This window comes from Pteropus medius, unplaced genomic scaffold (genome assembly GCF_902729225.1).
Source record: "Pteropus medius unplaced genomic scaffold, Ma_sr-lr_union100, whole genome shotgun sequence".
NCBI classification, from domain to species: Eukaryota; Metazoa; Chordata; class Mammalia; order Chiroptera; family Pteropodidae; genus Pteropus; species Pteropus medius.
In genome coordinates, this window is record NW_024352787.1 from 10476483 (window position 1) to 10493173 (window position 16691).

The following is a 16691-nucleotide window of genomic DNA, read 5'->3' on the forward strand; positions in this document are numbered from 1 at the left end:
AATACTGAGACTCAAGCACAATAAAGAATGTTTTTATTGCAGTTCAATATTCATAAGTAATGCAAAATAGAGCTGGATACATTTTTAATTCACAAAAGTTAACAACATAGAAAATGCTCCAGTGTTGCATTGAAATATTTAAAACATGAAAGTTTTCAGGCAGAAAAATTAAAGCCCTTCATAAAAATCCAGCCAACATCCTTTCTTGATTTTTCTTTTTTATGAAATTTATCAGAAAAAATTTTTTTCCTAAGCCTGTCATAGTCTTTCGTGAGATATAAAACAGAGTGAACCATTTCTAGGTTCTGCTTATAAAATATACTAGGGGATGAATAAAGATGTATGTTTTTGTTTTGATAAATTTAAGCATTTAGAACCCACTTTTGGAAGTCTTAACACTTCTTCATATTGCTACATACTTCCATCATATGCACCAATTTGAGACAACTCAAGTTGGATATGTTGACCTCACTCAGGCCTAATATGTTACAGGCTCTAAATAATCTTGACATCTCAGTTAAGTTATATAACAAAAATCTAACTGGCTACACATCATATGTACAGTGAATTATTTGAAAAATTTAGTGTTTCTGTCCTGGCATGTATATTACAGATAGCATCAACACTATCTAGATTAGCAGGTTTGGACCATATTTAAAAAGATAACATACATTCACCAGTAACTCCACCTAAAAATATGTATGTGCATGTGCATGTATATGTGTGTGTGTGTGGAGATGCATGTGTATGTATATATGTAAGGGTGCTGATAAATCAGAATTCAAAGGGTTTATGACTAGAAAAATAATACTGTTAGTGATAACTTTACAGAATACTTTTAACATTTAAAAAATGTGATTGGGGGTAAAAAAAAAAAATGTGATTAGATTTATAAAAATTTAGTTTCCACAAAGCTCAGGTTCATGTGTTCCATAAAGTGAAATGCTGTACACCAGCACAGAAGTTGGTAAGCCTTCTTCAAAGGCAGGATGGATTAGTGAGAGACTCAAACTTGATTAAATCCTAGTCAGTATGCAGGCAGGTTACTTGGTGTAGTGCTAGCTTCTGAACATTTCCCCATCGGGGTTTTGGGGGTTTCAAAACCATTGCATACGTTTTGGCTGGCTATATGTTTGTAGAATTAGATAACACTTTGATCAGTTATCAAATCAACTTTCAGAAACACTCAAACCATATCAAGAATCTAAGCATACTGAATCCTAAAAGCATTCCTGAAAGATTAAAAAGGACCAACAGCATTTTTGCACTCACTAAAGCATACAAGTTCACACCAAAGAAATTTTATTTGATCTTAGAATTTAAATTGATTTAATGTCTTTAAAGGGGCTGATATAATATCCCTCTCCCTCCCTCATCCCCACATAAGGGCAGGCCTCCACCCATCCCTGCCACCCGCTAAAACACAAAAACACCTACCCACTCCAGGACAGATTCTGGGTTTATTACCCCCTTTGCACATACGAGGACAGATTCATTTTCTCAAAATGTACCTTTGAAGGCAGGCACCACCTTTCTCTGTTAAACAGGTAAGGATATAAGTTCAAACCACATGTAGTGGATGTTTTTGATATTACCTAAAAACTACATAGGAGCTACTCCCAGGGCTTGCAGAGGATTCATATCCTTCACTGTTTCTCTTGAGTTCGACTGCAGATGAGATTGGCAATTGGGGCCACTATCAGCTGCCATATGATGATACAGAGTCAATGTCTATGACATGAATTAATTTCCTAAGCCCTGGTTCACAACTGTTTCAAAGTTATTCCATCCATCCATGAGGTAGAGAAAGAAACCACTGTCATATTGCACAGGATTTAAGAAAGCATCTCTATACGGGACCTTCCTGAAAACACTTTTCCCCTACTACCATAAAGTAAGGCTACTTGGTCCCTATATTGATCGATGTGCATTATGCTCATTTTGATAGGGCAATAGGAATCTGGATTTGAACTAGGGCTGAAAAACAGAAAGGCATATACTAGCAACTATTAAAGTCCAGAAAGAAGAAAGTAGAAAACGTGACTAAGTAAAAAATGGTGAGGAAATTTTCCACTATATGAAATAATAACATTCCAAAATATTTACATATAGATAAAATACATTTTGAAATGTACTCTTACATTCTCAGAGGCATGCTGAAACAAAAACATTTCAGTAAGACTTAAGTGCTTTTTATGTACATGGTAGAATTTTCTATTCAGAATAGGTTAAAAATTAAATATAAATTTGTAAGATACAGACAAATACTTTTTTTGTACACCACTTTCAACCTATCAACTAGGACTTGTCTACTGTGTGTAAAGTATTTGTTGAAGACTGGTGCTTAGGAATATGCAATGAAGTATTTTATGACATTGTTTAAAATCCTTAAGTTCTACTTTAATGGCCGAAACAATGTGGGCCCTTTTATAAAAATTTTAGTATAAGCTGAGGTTCTACGACTACATGCTCTTTCAGAAGGCAGTCTGTATCAGAATGCAGATGTATCTGATCTTGTGTGTGAAGATTGCCAAGGAATTAACTGGATGTAAATCTAATTTCACTCTAGATCTAGATAAAGTATTGATTAGAAAGGGGGAGGTCTACTTTGAATTAAATTAGTGAAGTCACTGAGAAACCTCAGGATTTAAGGCAAAGAAACCATAGAGTTTCTAGTAAATCCTTTCTAACATAGTTCTTTCCTGGAATCTGATCACTTTTCTCCTCGCAGTGTTTTCTTCATGAAAACTAAAACAAGGAGTCCATAAGAAAATATAAAAAAGACAAACTGTCTTTTTTCCTGTTAGCAGGAAATCTTAGCAGAGGATTAGCTAATAATCTGAATTAGAGTGAGCTGTTAAAACTACAAGAGTAAGAACTTTTGATGACAAATTGGCTTGAAGGTCTCCCCCACTCCTTTGGAACAACTATAAAGAGTTCCCGAAATAAGCATTTTACTCACTCATAGGCTTAAAACTGAGTTTGATGAAGAATTAACTGATAACTCTTATGGATTTGTAAGGAAGATATTAAATTATACCTAGGAGTTGGTTTTCTTAAATCCATGGTCTTTAAGGCTACTTCACTATTAGCAACAAAAACAAAATTTCTAGGGGCTCCTATTGGTCACAGTTGTGACAATTTTAGCACCAAAAAGATAACTACAATAGACTGAAATACATTAAAAATATAAAAATTCATGAGTCTATAATTATACCAAAAAAGAAATTTAAAAGAACCTAATTTGTCACTACCTATTTATTAAACCAACTTTGTACTCTGAAATAGATAATTGAATGGAAAAAATAAATCTGCCTTTTCAGTAAGAACAGTATTTAAGGATGACCAAATAGCTGAAGTTGAGGAAGGAAAGATGTAGTTTACATAGAAACACCAACTAATAAATGCAGAAGAGAGAACTGGAAAAAATATTCACAAACCTTAATATTTATTGATTTAGGCAAAGATTATCATTAAATGTTAAAAGCCCTGGATGAATGGCTAATGGAGAACTGGGAATTCATTCAATGCCAAAGGAACACTGTATAGATAACTCACTAGTCACAAAGGTAAAAAAATAATTGGGGGATTAGGCTGTCATGTTATCCAGTGATTTTAGCATTGTTAATGATAGGGTCAACTAGATACATTTTGTGTTTTCTGATGTGATGTAACTTGAAGCATGTGTCTCATTTATGATATACTCTAGTAAAAAAATGTTTTATTCAAATCCATGAGGCCTCTAGGTATAACTTCTAGATTACAGGTAGTTCAGGAAATAAAGGGATAAGCTAAATAACACCTGGAGAAAGCAAGGAGACATATTAACCACTTGGGATTCTGCAGGACAACTGCCCCAGTGTCTTTAACAAATCAATGTCTTCAGAAAAGGAACTGTGCTAGATTAAGATAGACTTAAGGGACTTAAAAGAACATGACCAGCTGTGTAAGGTTATAGAAAGGATACTAGTTTGGACAAACCAAGTACAAATTTGGGAGCAAGTGGGGGAAATCTGAATGTGATCTGAGGTAAAAACATTCTAGAATGAGAAAGGAAGATTATTGACTGAAAAAAAAATAGGTTACAAAACACTATGTAGAGTATGACCTTATTTTGGTTAAAAATGCATGTGTGTGTGTGTGTGTGTACATATATATACATAAATATATATACATAAATATATATATATAAATATATATATAGAGAGAGAAAGATCTGGAAGGATATGTATTAAAGTGTTAAGTGATAATCTTTGAGTGGTGGCAATATAATGTTTTTATTTCTTATTTTTGCTTATTTTTTCGAATTTTATGCAATGTACTTATATTGCTTCTATAATAACAAAATGTTATTTTAAAGGAAGAACTGCTAGAAAATTGCGGGTATGCCCCAATTGTTAGATAACTCTGATTACGGAAGAAAGTCTGTAGATCAATAAAGTATGAAAGCAAGGAACCACTATCCACCTGGTAACAAACAGCACATCTGATTTGTAGGTAAAGTACTTAAAAGGGGAAAAATTCCTAAGTGCTTGGCTGACAAAAATCATACTAAAAAGTAACAGAAATGCCATTGCACAATATATGTAGGCAAGAGGCCAATTTATATTGGAAATAGTCAATTAAAAAATCACAAGTAAGATACATCTTGCTATGCGTCATTCACCCTCCAAATCAAGCTTCGACTACTAGTATTTACCCTTAGCAAAAACATCTAGTGTCTAGTATTTGAAAAGTGTAAATTAGTAATTTTGCAAGTCTCATACCCCATGTCGGGCTGAGTTCCTGCCTAGGCCTCAGGAGTGGCATTAGGCTCCATGTCTTCCTGGGTTGCAGGGGCTGAGGCTTCCTGCTCAGCCAGCGCCTCTCGCACGTGGCTGCCTAAAACTGCATCATGGATACTGTGGAACAGCAGCTCCCTTAAGGCAGGATTTTCAAAAAATTGGTTTTGAGTGAGGTCATTCACAACTTGTGCTAAAAAAGAAGAAAATTAGTCCACACTCTGTGTATCAGTCTTAAACATTAAAAAAAAAAAAAGTTAACACTTTCATACAGTTTAAATATTAAAATGACATAGTAAAAAGTCTCACTCCAATCCTTGTCCCCATGACATCACACTCCCAGTCGCAGGAAACTACTTTTATTATTTTTTTGTGTATTTTTCCAGCATTTCTTTATGCAAACGTAAGTAAATATATAAACATATTTTATTCCTCCCACTTTTTCTTATCCAAAAGAAAGCATACTAAATATATATTATCCTGGATTTTTAAAAATTTTATTCTTTTCACTTAAATTTTTTACGACTACATAGTATTCTATCGCGTAGCCTAGTTGATTTAACTGGTTCCTTTTGTTTGATTCTTGAGTTTTCTCCAGTCTTTCGACAGAACATGTTCTCAAGCATTTTTTATTTTTGCCATTCTGGTAAGTGAAAAGTGATGTCTTTATGTAGAGTTTATTTTCAAGCACTGTTAACCAAAATTTAATGTAAAACAAAAATAGCAGGAACTGTGTGGAAAAACCTGAATGATTTTATACACCTGTGTTTATGGCAGCCATTAAATAATTACTAAAAAAATATACCAGCCCAGAACAACGGTTTATTAGTTCCTGTCCTCCAGCTCCTGTTCAGGAGGCCTGCCACAGGTAGCCCTCTGAAAGGAGTGCCTGTAGTGGCTAATTTCAAAGCTAGCTTTAGAGTGATTTTTCAAAAGTATAATTGTCATTTTTGCCAAAAACTAATATTAGAGGAAAATATTTCCAAATTTAGTTATTAAAAAAGAGAAACAGAGCCAAAATGTTAATATTTCTCCCCATTCTACTTACCACTGCATCCTGCTAAATACACATAAATACCGACATCTCCATATTCTTTTACAATCTGTAATAATGTTGAAATAAAGTTTAGTTTCTTTTGACTTGTCAGATGCAAGTCTTTCTACCAATATGTATTTGACTTATCTAAGACACCCGAACTACTTTGCTTCAACAATTATGCATTTTTGAGCTAATCATTTTAAAATGTGTATTTCTTTTAATTTTTACACAGATAATGATAATTAAGGATATCAAAGAATTCTTGTTAAATTTTATTTAGATGTAACAAAGGTATTCTGGTAATGATTTTAAAAAGAATCTTCTTGTAGAAATACATATAAAATATTTACAGAAGATGTGATGACTGGAATGTGCTTTGAAATAAAAGAGGAAAGTGGGTATAGAGGATAAATGAAACAAGATTAACCATAAATTGATACTTGTTGAAGCTAAGTGATAGTTACATGGGAATTCCTTAAATGATATTCTTTACTTTTAAATATTTTTGAAATTTTCCATAATCAAAAGTTTAAAAAAACAATAAAAATATTGAGTTGAAAAGGACTCTGGTTCAACTTTCTGATTTTACTGATGGCAAAACTGGGCACAGAGATATTAAATGACTTCTTCAAGATGATGCTTACCCCTGCCAGAGTTTTTACACCAACAGAATCAATAAAATTGACTTGTGTAAAATCCAGAATGACGGTGTGAATGTTATCCCCTGGGGGCATAAATCTTTGCAGCTCTTCAGGAAATGTGTTCTTGATGACTATTGGAGGATATTTTACTTCATCTTCTTCTTCAGGCTTGGTACCATCTTCTCCATCTACTTCTGCATCCTGCGTCAAAAATTAAATCACACCAGAATTCTATGAACAACTCACGTTTTGGTTCTGAGAGTTATAAGGAAAAATTAGTCCTTATAGTCTCAAGCTACTCACTATACCAGATCTCTTCTAAAATATTTGCCATATCCTACCTTGTAATGTGACAGAAAAAGATGTGTACATAACATTCAATTTTAGCTCAATTTGTTTTTCTTTTTTCTGTCCAATGAAATCCACTCTCCTTAGTCATAATATCCATTTTCCTCTAATTTCTAAAATAATTCCATTAACTTCAGCATGATAGACCATCAGTTATAATAAGCCTGAACAGTAAAAACCAGCTTTTGAGCTTTTTTTTTTTTCTATAAGCTGAATGAATCTATGACTAAGTACTAGTGGTAAAATTTATTAAGGTACTGTGTGATTTTTATTTTTTAAAACAATGTTTTCCTGGGCCCATATCACTACTTATTCAGAAGCATTCTCATAACTGACCTTTTCATGTATCTTTAATACATAAAGGATAGTTAGAAAGTTTCTAAACTTTCCTGTTTAAGGGACTTCACACTTTGTTAAAACTTCAATCATTAATAAAGGTTGGGGGTGCTGAGGATCAAGAGAGAAGGGAAATTACAACGAGGGGACCACTCACTGCTTTGACGACAGCTGCATTGGCCATATTTGCATTCCCGACTTCCTTAGCATACTTCCTCATGGCCTTTCTTCTTGCTCCCATTATGAGTGCCGGGTTCACTCCAGTCTTTACAGAAGAACAATATGTGCATAATCACTTCTTGGCTCCCAGGAACTCATCCAAATACAATTAATCTTCAAATTTCCCCATTTGATGGTTTTCTATCACCCCAACCCTTTTTCTACCTTTCCCTCAGATGTCCTGAACTGAGTTACTCCCTCATTAAAAGAACATTAGTAATCCTTCTTATTCTTGGTCTTGATTCAAGACAACCAGAAGCTAAAGTATTATACAGAATTTTTTCAGTAGTATTTTTCACACTCAGAATCTTATATTTAAGAAATTCTGTGGGTTGACTGTGAGGTTTTCCTATATACTGGGCAGTGTGGGGTTGAGTTCTAATCATGACTAAAGAAAGCCCCATGATACTCAAAACAAGAAATCTAAAATTAGTTTTTTGTTTCTTTTCTTAATGTTTTTGAAAAGGTAATACATGCATATGACAAAAGAGAATGAATAGTGGTGTTGGTTGCACAACAGTGTGAATGTACTGAATTTTATCCACTGAGTTGTACACTGAAAGTAGTTAAAATAGTAAATTTCATGTTATGTATATTTTACCACAATAAGTAGGTAGGTCGGTAGATAGGTCGATAGATAGATAGATAGATAGATAGATAGATAGATAGATAGACAGACAGACAGACAGAAAGAATAAAAGGTATAGTGAGACATTTAAATGACCCTCACATCCCAGTCAATCTATAGGTCCCCTCCTCAGAAATAATCGCTCTTAATTTCTTATGACTTACCTTTCTTTTTAATGCGTTGCTATACAAGTCGCTATTTGCATAATAAATTGGGGCATTTATTTGGAATATTTTTATTCCAGGAATTTCTTTCACCTGGGAAATAAAATTTAAGTGAATTTAACACATGGAAATATTTCAGAATCAAAACTGCAATTCCTTCCCTCCTCTATTTTGAAAATTAATATAGAAGTTGCTAAGAGTCTTCTTATAGTGTTTGGATAAAATGTCACTATCTACTCATGCTCTGGAGGGAGGAGTACTGAGAAGTAAGCTTTTAAAAATGCACATCTTCCCATTTCTTTTAGAAGTCTTTCATTTTTGTCATAAAACACAAAGAAAAGGTACTGAAAATATTTAAAAAGAGAAAAGAAAAGTGGATAGGAGAGGGGAGGCTGCCACTCAGGCTGTGAGAAGCAGGCAAATAAAGTGAACAGAGGTTTATATTCGTTCATTACTGGAACACAGGCAGGAGTCGACATGGACCCAAGTGACACAGACTGAACATTTTATCAAGAAGCTTCAAACTCTAGAATGCAGTTTGGAAACAAGTAATTCAGCATATAATTCTTCGAAAGGAGGAAAAAACAGCAATACTAACACCAGCCTCATTTCTTAATACCTTGAGAATTTCTTCCCAAGCAGAAAATAAAACTAGTTTAAAAATATTTGTAAAGGTCTTTCAGATTCTACATAAGAAAAGAACACTCAAAATCAAAGAAATTTTAACCATTAAAAATAAAGCAGGATAATTCCATAGCCTCAATACTTATATTTTGCATGATTAATATCAGTATTTTCCATCAGTTTAAATTTATCAGAAGAAAATCATGCACATACAAACCATCTTCTCAGTTTCAGTATTTTGTGAATATATGCTTTAATTCCAAGAGTATTATTAAACCCCATTTAAAAAAGAGGAAAAATATTAGATTGAATAATTAATGTGAGTATAGTGTAAACTATAAAATTGAATCTAGAGAGTAAATTGAAATTCAGGCTTTTCACTTTGACTACTACATCTCCCTCCTTTTCACTTCCACTTTTTGTCCTGGGTGAAAATAAAACTTAGTTAGCTAATCATATCCCATGCTTACAACCGTTTAAAATGATAGAAAAAGGTCCTACCTCCTCATATGCGTCTATATCAATATACACATCAGTGTCAGGAAGCTGTCCAAGGACTTTGTAGCTCGGACTGAAGATAGAGAGTGAATGTGTTAAAATACCATTGTGTCGTTGAGACCCAGTATGTGATTGATACATGAGGGTTTTCATGTTTATAAGTCATGTATGGATTTGCTAGTGAATTCAAGAATATGTGATCCTTATATGGTGCCTTTGCAGAAGGGCTCCACATATACCATATTCCCAGTGCCATTCCAAGCCTAATACTCCCCACATACCTCACACCACACTCTACACCTCAACCCCAACATATGCAATACACACATACAACATATACCTCACACCACACAGACCACATACCACATATACCCCTCACATACACAATACACAATACACACATGCCATACAACTACACACACACCGCACCACACACACACCACACAATGATATGGTTAGGACAAAAGACTTGGGTGTTTAAAGATGGGGCAAAAATGAATTGTGCAGAGTTTAAGTTATGCCAGGGTCATGTGTAACTCAAGTTCTCATGCCACTTAGTAGATGGTAGAATTATCTTTCTATTCTAATTTTAAAGTAGGAGAGGAGGTTTTCTTTTTGTTTCTAATAAGAATCTCTGATTCATGTGGGTGGGGATAATCAACTGAAGGTATGGGGAGAAAAAATCTTAAGTCAGCATAGAAGTTAAGTTTGGTTTGAGAGATTGAGGCCCTTTGGGAGTTACATGAGTTGTTCAAGGTCACAGAGTTTCGCAGAGTTAGAACACAGCTCAAGGTCTTAGATTTGACATTCCACGGTCTTGCTACTATGTCCTGGTGCTTCTCAGCATGTAGGTGCAAATGCTTTGTGGGTAAGAATATATAATACAAATATTAACTGATTTTTCTGGGAGGATTCACTCAATAAACATTCAGAGAACCTAACGCATACTATGTGCCTGGTACTGGGTTCCAGGAACATCGCCTCCACAATCAAGATGCTCAGTCTACTGATGTCTGTCAACAAATACATTTTAAGTCAACACTGCAATCTCAGGCAGGACATTCATACCCATCCCAATCTGTACAGTCACCTCTGCGTTCTGTAAATCACAGTCATCAGTGCGATGATCACGGCAGTAATCAAACCATAGTCCAATCCCAGGAACAAGGAGGAAACAAAAGTGGTAAGCCAGATGGTCTGAACAAAAGACAGAAAGCTTTATGTAGAATCCTGTTAAAATTTTCTGAGGGTTACACACACACACACACACGCACACACGCACATACACACATTTTTATGCCTGCCTAACTGACGACTACTAACTTATCTTAACATTTTTATCAGTACTAATCCATGTGTTGCTATAACATATTTACCTAACAATCACCATCATTACTTACCAGCTCTATTTTGCTGGTTCTCCAGAAAAAGGGGAGATCTGAGAACTGCATAAACATTCCCTTCAGGTTGACGATCACAATGGCCGACAGTACAGCCTGAAACACAGCACATTCACGCTTACCTCTCCTCTTGTGTCCAAAGAGCCCCTCTGCTGGCTCCTCACCATCCTCCTGCTGCCCTCCCAGCGTGCTCTCCCCACTCACTTTCTATGCAGGAGTGATGGTACATTTAGACTAGAGCCATAAACACCTGGATTTTCAGGGCTGGATGAGCTAAAATGGGCCTTGGCAAACCAGGCTTATATCCTAGTAGAAACCTGCATAGTGGTTAAGAGTTTCAGAATTAAACTCAGCAGTCAAGAGATTATTTCACCGATGGTCTATTTTATGATTTTCTCTACTCTATATTGCTTTTCTTCTCTACTAGATTAAATATATTAGTAAACAAATGTCTTATGAGTGTAGGCTATCTCAGATTTTAAATGGAAGTATAACTCATAAAAGATCAAAAGGAGAAAGGCCCTTGAGATTAGCCAGTGTAAACCCCCACTTTGCAGATAAACTGAGACCCAGAGATGTTGAGATGGCTTTCCCAATTCCCAGTTGCCGGTAGATTGTGATGAAGAATCTTGCTCCTAGCCTTGGCCCTTTCTCTTACTACCCTGCTTGGGTTACAGTGAAAACCCATGAGATAGCTACAAAAATATAAACAAATAAAATAGCAAAATCTGTACACATGGAGAAACTTCACATCAAGTCTAAACTACATACCTGGGGTAACGATTCAAAGAGGAATCCGGTGGCTAATATGACCATCAGAATCATTAACGAGGCCAAACAACCTGCAAGCTGCATGAGAGAAGACACATGGAAGGGGCTTTTAGGATATGAGCAAGAGGCAGGGCACAGGTTGGCCCTAGTCTTTTGACAATCAGTGTGGGAAGATCAAAAAAATATGGATTCAAATCAGCCATCCAAACCATTATGTGAAACTATAATGCCTTCCCACTTCCTCTGAAGTTCCTGTTCCTCTTACAGCTTTTAAACAGAGGCCAAAATGCTTAAAAACTCTGACTGAAATGCTCTTGCCAGGAGTGGGGAAAACAAGATGTCTGGTGTCAACCCGAGACCCCCAAGGGCCAGAAGAGATCAGACAAGATGATGCTGTCCAATGTGGTGGCCATTAGCCACATGTAGCTATTTAAGTTAAAAAATTAAAATAAAATAAAATAAAAAATTCAGGTCTTGGTTGCACTGGCCACATTTCAAGTGCTCAAGAGCCACGTGTGGCTAGTGGCTACTATTTTTGGATGGTGCAAACACTGAACATATCCACCACTGCAGAAATTTCTGTTGGATGGTACTGGTATCCTGCCCATATGCAGCCTTAGGCTTTCATTACAACATCCTATGCCTCGACTTTGAAGTTTACTGATAGCAGGGAGTTTTATATAATTTTTTTATTTAACTGGAGAATATACCTCCTTCCTACAAATTTAGTTCCTTGTGATTTGCTTCGACCAACCATGCCTTTCTCTGAGTCACTACACAGCTCACTGGGCATGGATCTTCAGGCAGAGCAGCTTTGTTTGGGTGTAGAATAGAATCAAGGGATTAAAATTTAATTGCCACCAAATCACCAATCCTGAGAGCCCAGTAGTATACACACCTGTGTCTTCCCTCCAGTTCCCTCCTGAACAAGACTTCGAGACAAGGAACATGAAATTGAGAAAGTCTGGAAGAGTGAACCAATGGAATTGCACAGTCCCAGGGCAATGAGCTCCTTTTCCACGTGGAAACAAAGCACAAAAGAGATCGGTTATTCTTCAGGAAGAAAGGCAGATGGCCCTTATAATTCACATTTTCAGCAGTACAGGCTGTCTTTTCATTTTCCTTTCAGATATTTGTTTAGCATGAGCTCAAAATAGGAATTAGCACATAATTTAAGGTGGAGAGGAAAACCTTCAAATTTTCATTGTGTTGGAGATAAATGCTATGCTTACCCAGCTCCATTTCCCAAATGCACTCTCTACACAAATAATGCCTTAAAAAAAACAACTGCAGCAAAAGGAACAAAATTTTTCCCTTGCTTAAGAGAAAGTTTTTGGAGTATAGGACCACTGCTATCTTTTGAATGCCTGGCTCTTGCTCGTCGATGCATACATGCCAGCGTCCTTCTGGGACAGTGAGTCCTGCTCTCAGGGCTACTTCTGGTCTTCCTGGTTAGATCACTGTTTCATATGAATGTGGAACGTCTAGTCTCCTTTTAGAAATACATAGTGTGTTAAAACAGATATTGTCATGTCAAAATTATAGCTCATGGGATTCAGATTAAATACATTATCTGTAGTTATGTTATAAAAGAAGGTGACAAAGAATAAGTATATTGTGGAGTTTGAATGATGAATCATATACTCAAAGTTTAATGAACAAAGAGAAGGTTTCCTGTAGAGTAAAAATGGCCGTGTAAAAACATTTTATTCTCAGTCTGTGAACTTTAAAAATAATGATTACATCAATAGGAATATGGCAAACTATAAACCTCAGTTTGGAGATTTCACCTTTCTAGCTGGGCCCCTGCCCATGAGGTGAGGTAGGACTGTACCTCAGTGCTCAGATGATCTAATCAACATAATTCATGAAAAAATTGTAGTGTTGGATAAATTCATGCTTCAAATATATCCATCATCAAACTAAGTTTTTCTGCCAAGATAGAGAAATCCAGTTCATTTGCCTTTCATAGTAAAGCATGATGATTATATCACTATGAAACATCTGCAGGAAATTAATGATTTTTACCTGATTGCCATCAACCTGATAGCCATGTTTATTTGCCAAGGTCTTGGCCATTGAGATGGTCACTGAAAATCCAACAATGGCTATGGCGATGGCATCCACGTACACAAGGTGGAAGAGGCTGGTGTCCGGATTGGCTGGAGGTAGTAGCCTGAAAGGTCAAGCTGACTTTAACTTAAGTGCTGTGACCACTGGGGAGAAAACACACAACTAGAGGAGAACAATTTGGAGGGACATTATCTGCAAAGCAGGTGATCAATGCTTGGATACTTGTTTGCCCTAGTTTGATAAAAAGGAGGGCTCTCCTGGACACATGGCAGTTCTTTCCAAACCCTAACCACAGGGTACGGTTTTCTACCTGAATGGGTTATCAGTATAGATCAGAAGCCATTTTATTAGAAAAGGAGTAACTGCATATCTCAGGGCACCTGTATGGCAGGTGTGAGACAGGAAGAAGCGAGGGCCAGCAAAGTGCTCAGATACCACAGGCACTTGAACCGAAGTCTGAGGGCGGGGTGGGGGGTGGTGTTGGACAAGGCTATCTTAGAGGAGAATTACTGTCTGAGCAACAGGAGGTACTCACTGCTATAAGGACTCTGCTTTTTCCTGGGACATGTAGGTGGGTTTCTAACATGAGAAAGGAGCAGCAGCAGACTACACTCCTTGGATTTCAGCTGGGAATGCTGGGAGTCTGAAGGAGCCAAAAGTGTGACTCCTGGAACCCCGGAATGGAGAGCCTAATCTCTGTGGTCCACGCTTGTAGTTTGGAACCTTTGTCCTAAAGGAACGGAATGGGGATTCCCTAGAATGGTCAGGGGGAAGGAACAATAGGTTTTCAAAGGTACCTGCTCCAATTCAAGGCATTGGAATAAATAACAGCAACAACAATTAATTGATGCCCAATATTATTATTCTTACAATAACGATTGTTTATTTGGTGCTTCCTCTGTGCCAGGTTCTGTGCTTATTTATTTCCAATAACCCTGTGTGCTAGGCACCATTTTAATCTCCATTTTATAGATGAGGAAAATGAGGCACAGTAAGGTTAAGCAACTTGTGCAAGGTCAATAGGTTATCAATTAACTACAACAAAAAATAAAGAACCCACCTCCCTATGCCTATTTCTCTCACTATGTCATATTACAGTGACAGGATGAATCAAGTTCTGGGGTAAGAGAAAGGGAAGGGGAGAGAGGAAAGGAACATAACATGTAAAGCCTAGATTATATGCTACATGCTTGACATATGTCATATTTGTCCTCACAACAACTGTATTTGATAGATATCATTATTAACCCAACTTATAAGTGAAAAAAATAGATGCTTGCACATGTCAAGTAACTTTCCCAAGATAGAGCAGGGAGTCAAACCCAGAGGGTCTGACTATGAAACTTATTGTCTTTCCCTTGTACTTTGTTGCATGAGTATTAACCAAGAGGGAAGGCCTAGCAGTAGTTTTGGGTGTCAGGAACAAGATTGTGAGAAAAGAAGTAGTTTGAAATGTGTTAAGGAAAGTAAACCAAGAAACGGGATACACTGCCATGACTGGGATCTTCAACAGTCAACCGTCACTTTCTGGACACTGTATTGTATATGTACTTATATGTATGTGTAGATAAGTGTGGTAGTTTGCTTTCAAATATGACCACCAACAATCCCTCCCATATTTGTATGTCCATCTAGAGGTGGAATCTTGTGATTTGCTTTGACCAATAGGAAGTGGTGAAAGTGATGTTGTATGAGTGCCTTAACTGGCCTGCCTAGCTTCTGCTTTTCTGTCTTGTTGCTCTGAGCCACCACGTAGAGTCTCCCTGCTGTTAGAGACACCACACAAGAGATGCCAGCCTTCCAGCATCAATCACACCTTCAGACATCTGCAGCTGCATGAGATCTCCAGTGAGACCAGCAGAATCACCAGCAGAGCCCTACCTGAATTGATGAACTGTGAACAAATAGATGGATATTGCTTGAAGCCACTGTTTTGGAGCCGCTTGTCATTGGCAAAAAGACTCACAGATAACTGAAACCGTATGATTATATGTAGGTAGGTAGTTAGGTAAGCATGATTTGATTCTTGCTGGGTTTATGGCAAAATTCCAGAAAGATAAGGTTTCTGAGTAGCCAAATTTCAGAAACGTAAAATGTTATTTAAAACAAAAAAACTTTAGCTCTCACACATAGAGAGAAAGCAATAGGGAAAGGAAGGTATTAGGTAGAAATTATGGCAGCACGTGCATTTTTAAAAGCAGAAATCTAAATGTAAGGATTCACATTTATTCAAATTACTTGTAATTAATTATTAAATAGGGTTATCTCTTGGACCCAAAGACTAATGTTTATCACATGACTAATTATGTTAGCGACTCAGGTGTGATGTAATGGAAAGCATATACGATTGGGTATCGGAAGACTGAGCTCTGGGTCCAGGCTGGGACTCACTTCAAGTCACTAAACTTCATTCATGTCTCTCAAATGTCACCTTCTCAATTGTCACCCTACCTAAACAGCAACCCCAGGCCCTCCTATCCCTTACCTAGCTTCCTTTTTCATCATAGCACTTCTCACTGTTTACTGCCTGTCTCCCCAGTAAAATATAAGCTCCTTGAGATCAAAGACCTTTTTGCTTACATGTTTGCTTTTATTTTTAACTGCTGTGTCTCTGGCACAAAATAGGCAATTAATAAACACATGCTGAATAGATGAGAATAAACAAACTTAGTTGTCTGTAAAATAAGGATAGCATATATATCAATAGTATTATCGTGAGCAGCAGCTGAGATAATAGACATGAAAGTATTTTATAAATTATAAGCCCAAATAGAAAAGCAAGAGTTATTACCATGTTATACCTTTACACTGAATCTCAAGTAACATGTTCATGATAGCAATTTATTGTTTTGAAGTAGGGTGCATGTTTCCTCCTTCAACACTTGCTCTATGGGGTGAACTTAGTCTTAAGGAGCAATTCCTGTTCCCTGTGCTTTCAAGGACATTAGATGGGACCAGAGGCAAGGCCTGTTGGAATATGCCAGGTTTTGTCAGTCTCCAACATCTGGGCAATATCTGACTCCATCCTTTTGGAAAGAGAGAAGAGAGTCGCGAGAGAAAGAGACAGTACAAGAGATAGAAAGACAGACAGAGAAATAGACAGACACACAGAAACAGAGGCACTCAGAGATACAGAGAGAGCCAGAGAGGAACAGAGTAAGACCAGAAC

General features: G+C 36.7%; 1 protein-coding gene across 1 annotated transcript in view; it reads right to left on the reverse strand.

Annotated features, from left to right (window-relative positions):
• Window positions 1-4297: 4297 nt before the first annotated feature.
• The window catches only part of SLC26A5 (solute carrier family 26 member 5), a 46476-nt gene continuing 34082 nt past the window's right edge, over window positions 4298-16691 (reverse strand). The window contains exons 10-20 of the mRNA XM_039848978.1: window positions 13478-13625; window positions 12348-12461; window positions 11450-11527; window positions 10679-10774; window positions 10369-10475; window positions 9282-9351; window positions 8157-8249; window positions 7303-7410; window positions 6465-6662; window positions 5830-5884; window positions 4298-4974 (exon numbers count right to left, since the gene is read on the reverse strand). Of these exons, the coding sequence (XP_039704912.1) occupies window positions 4790-4974; window positions 5830-5884; window positions 6465-6662; window positions 7303-7410; window positions 8157-8249; window positions 9282-9351; window positions 10369-10475; window positions 10679-10774; window positions 11450-11527; window positions 12348-12461; window positions 13478-13625 (1252 nt within the window). The 3' untranslated portion in view covers window positions 4298-4789. The remainder of the gene's footprint in view (window positions 4975-5829; window positions 5885-6464; window positions 6663-7302; window positions 7411-8156; window positions 8250-9281; window positions 9352-10368; window positions 10476-10678; window positions 10775-11449; window positions 11528-12347; window positions 12462-13477; window positions 13626-16691) is intronic.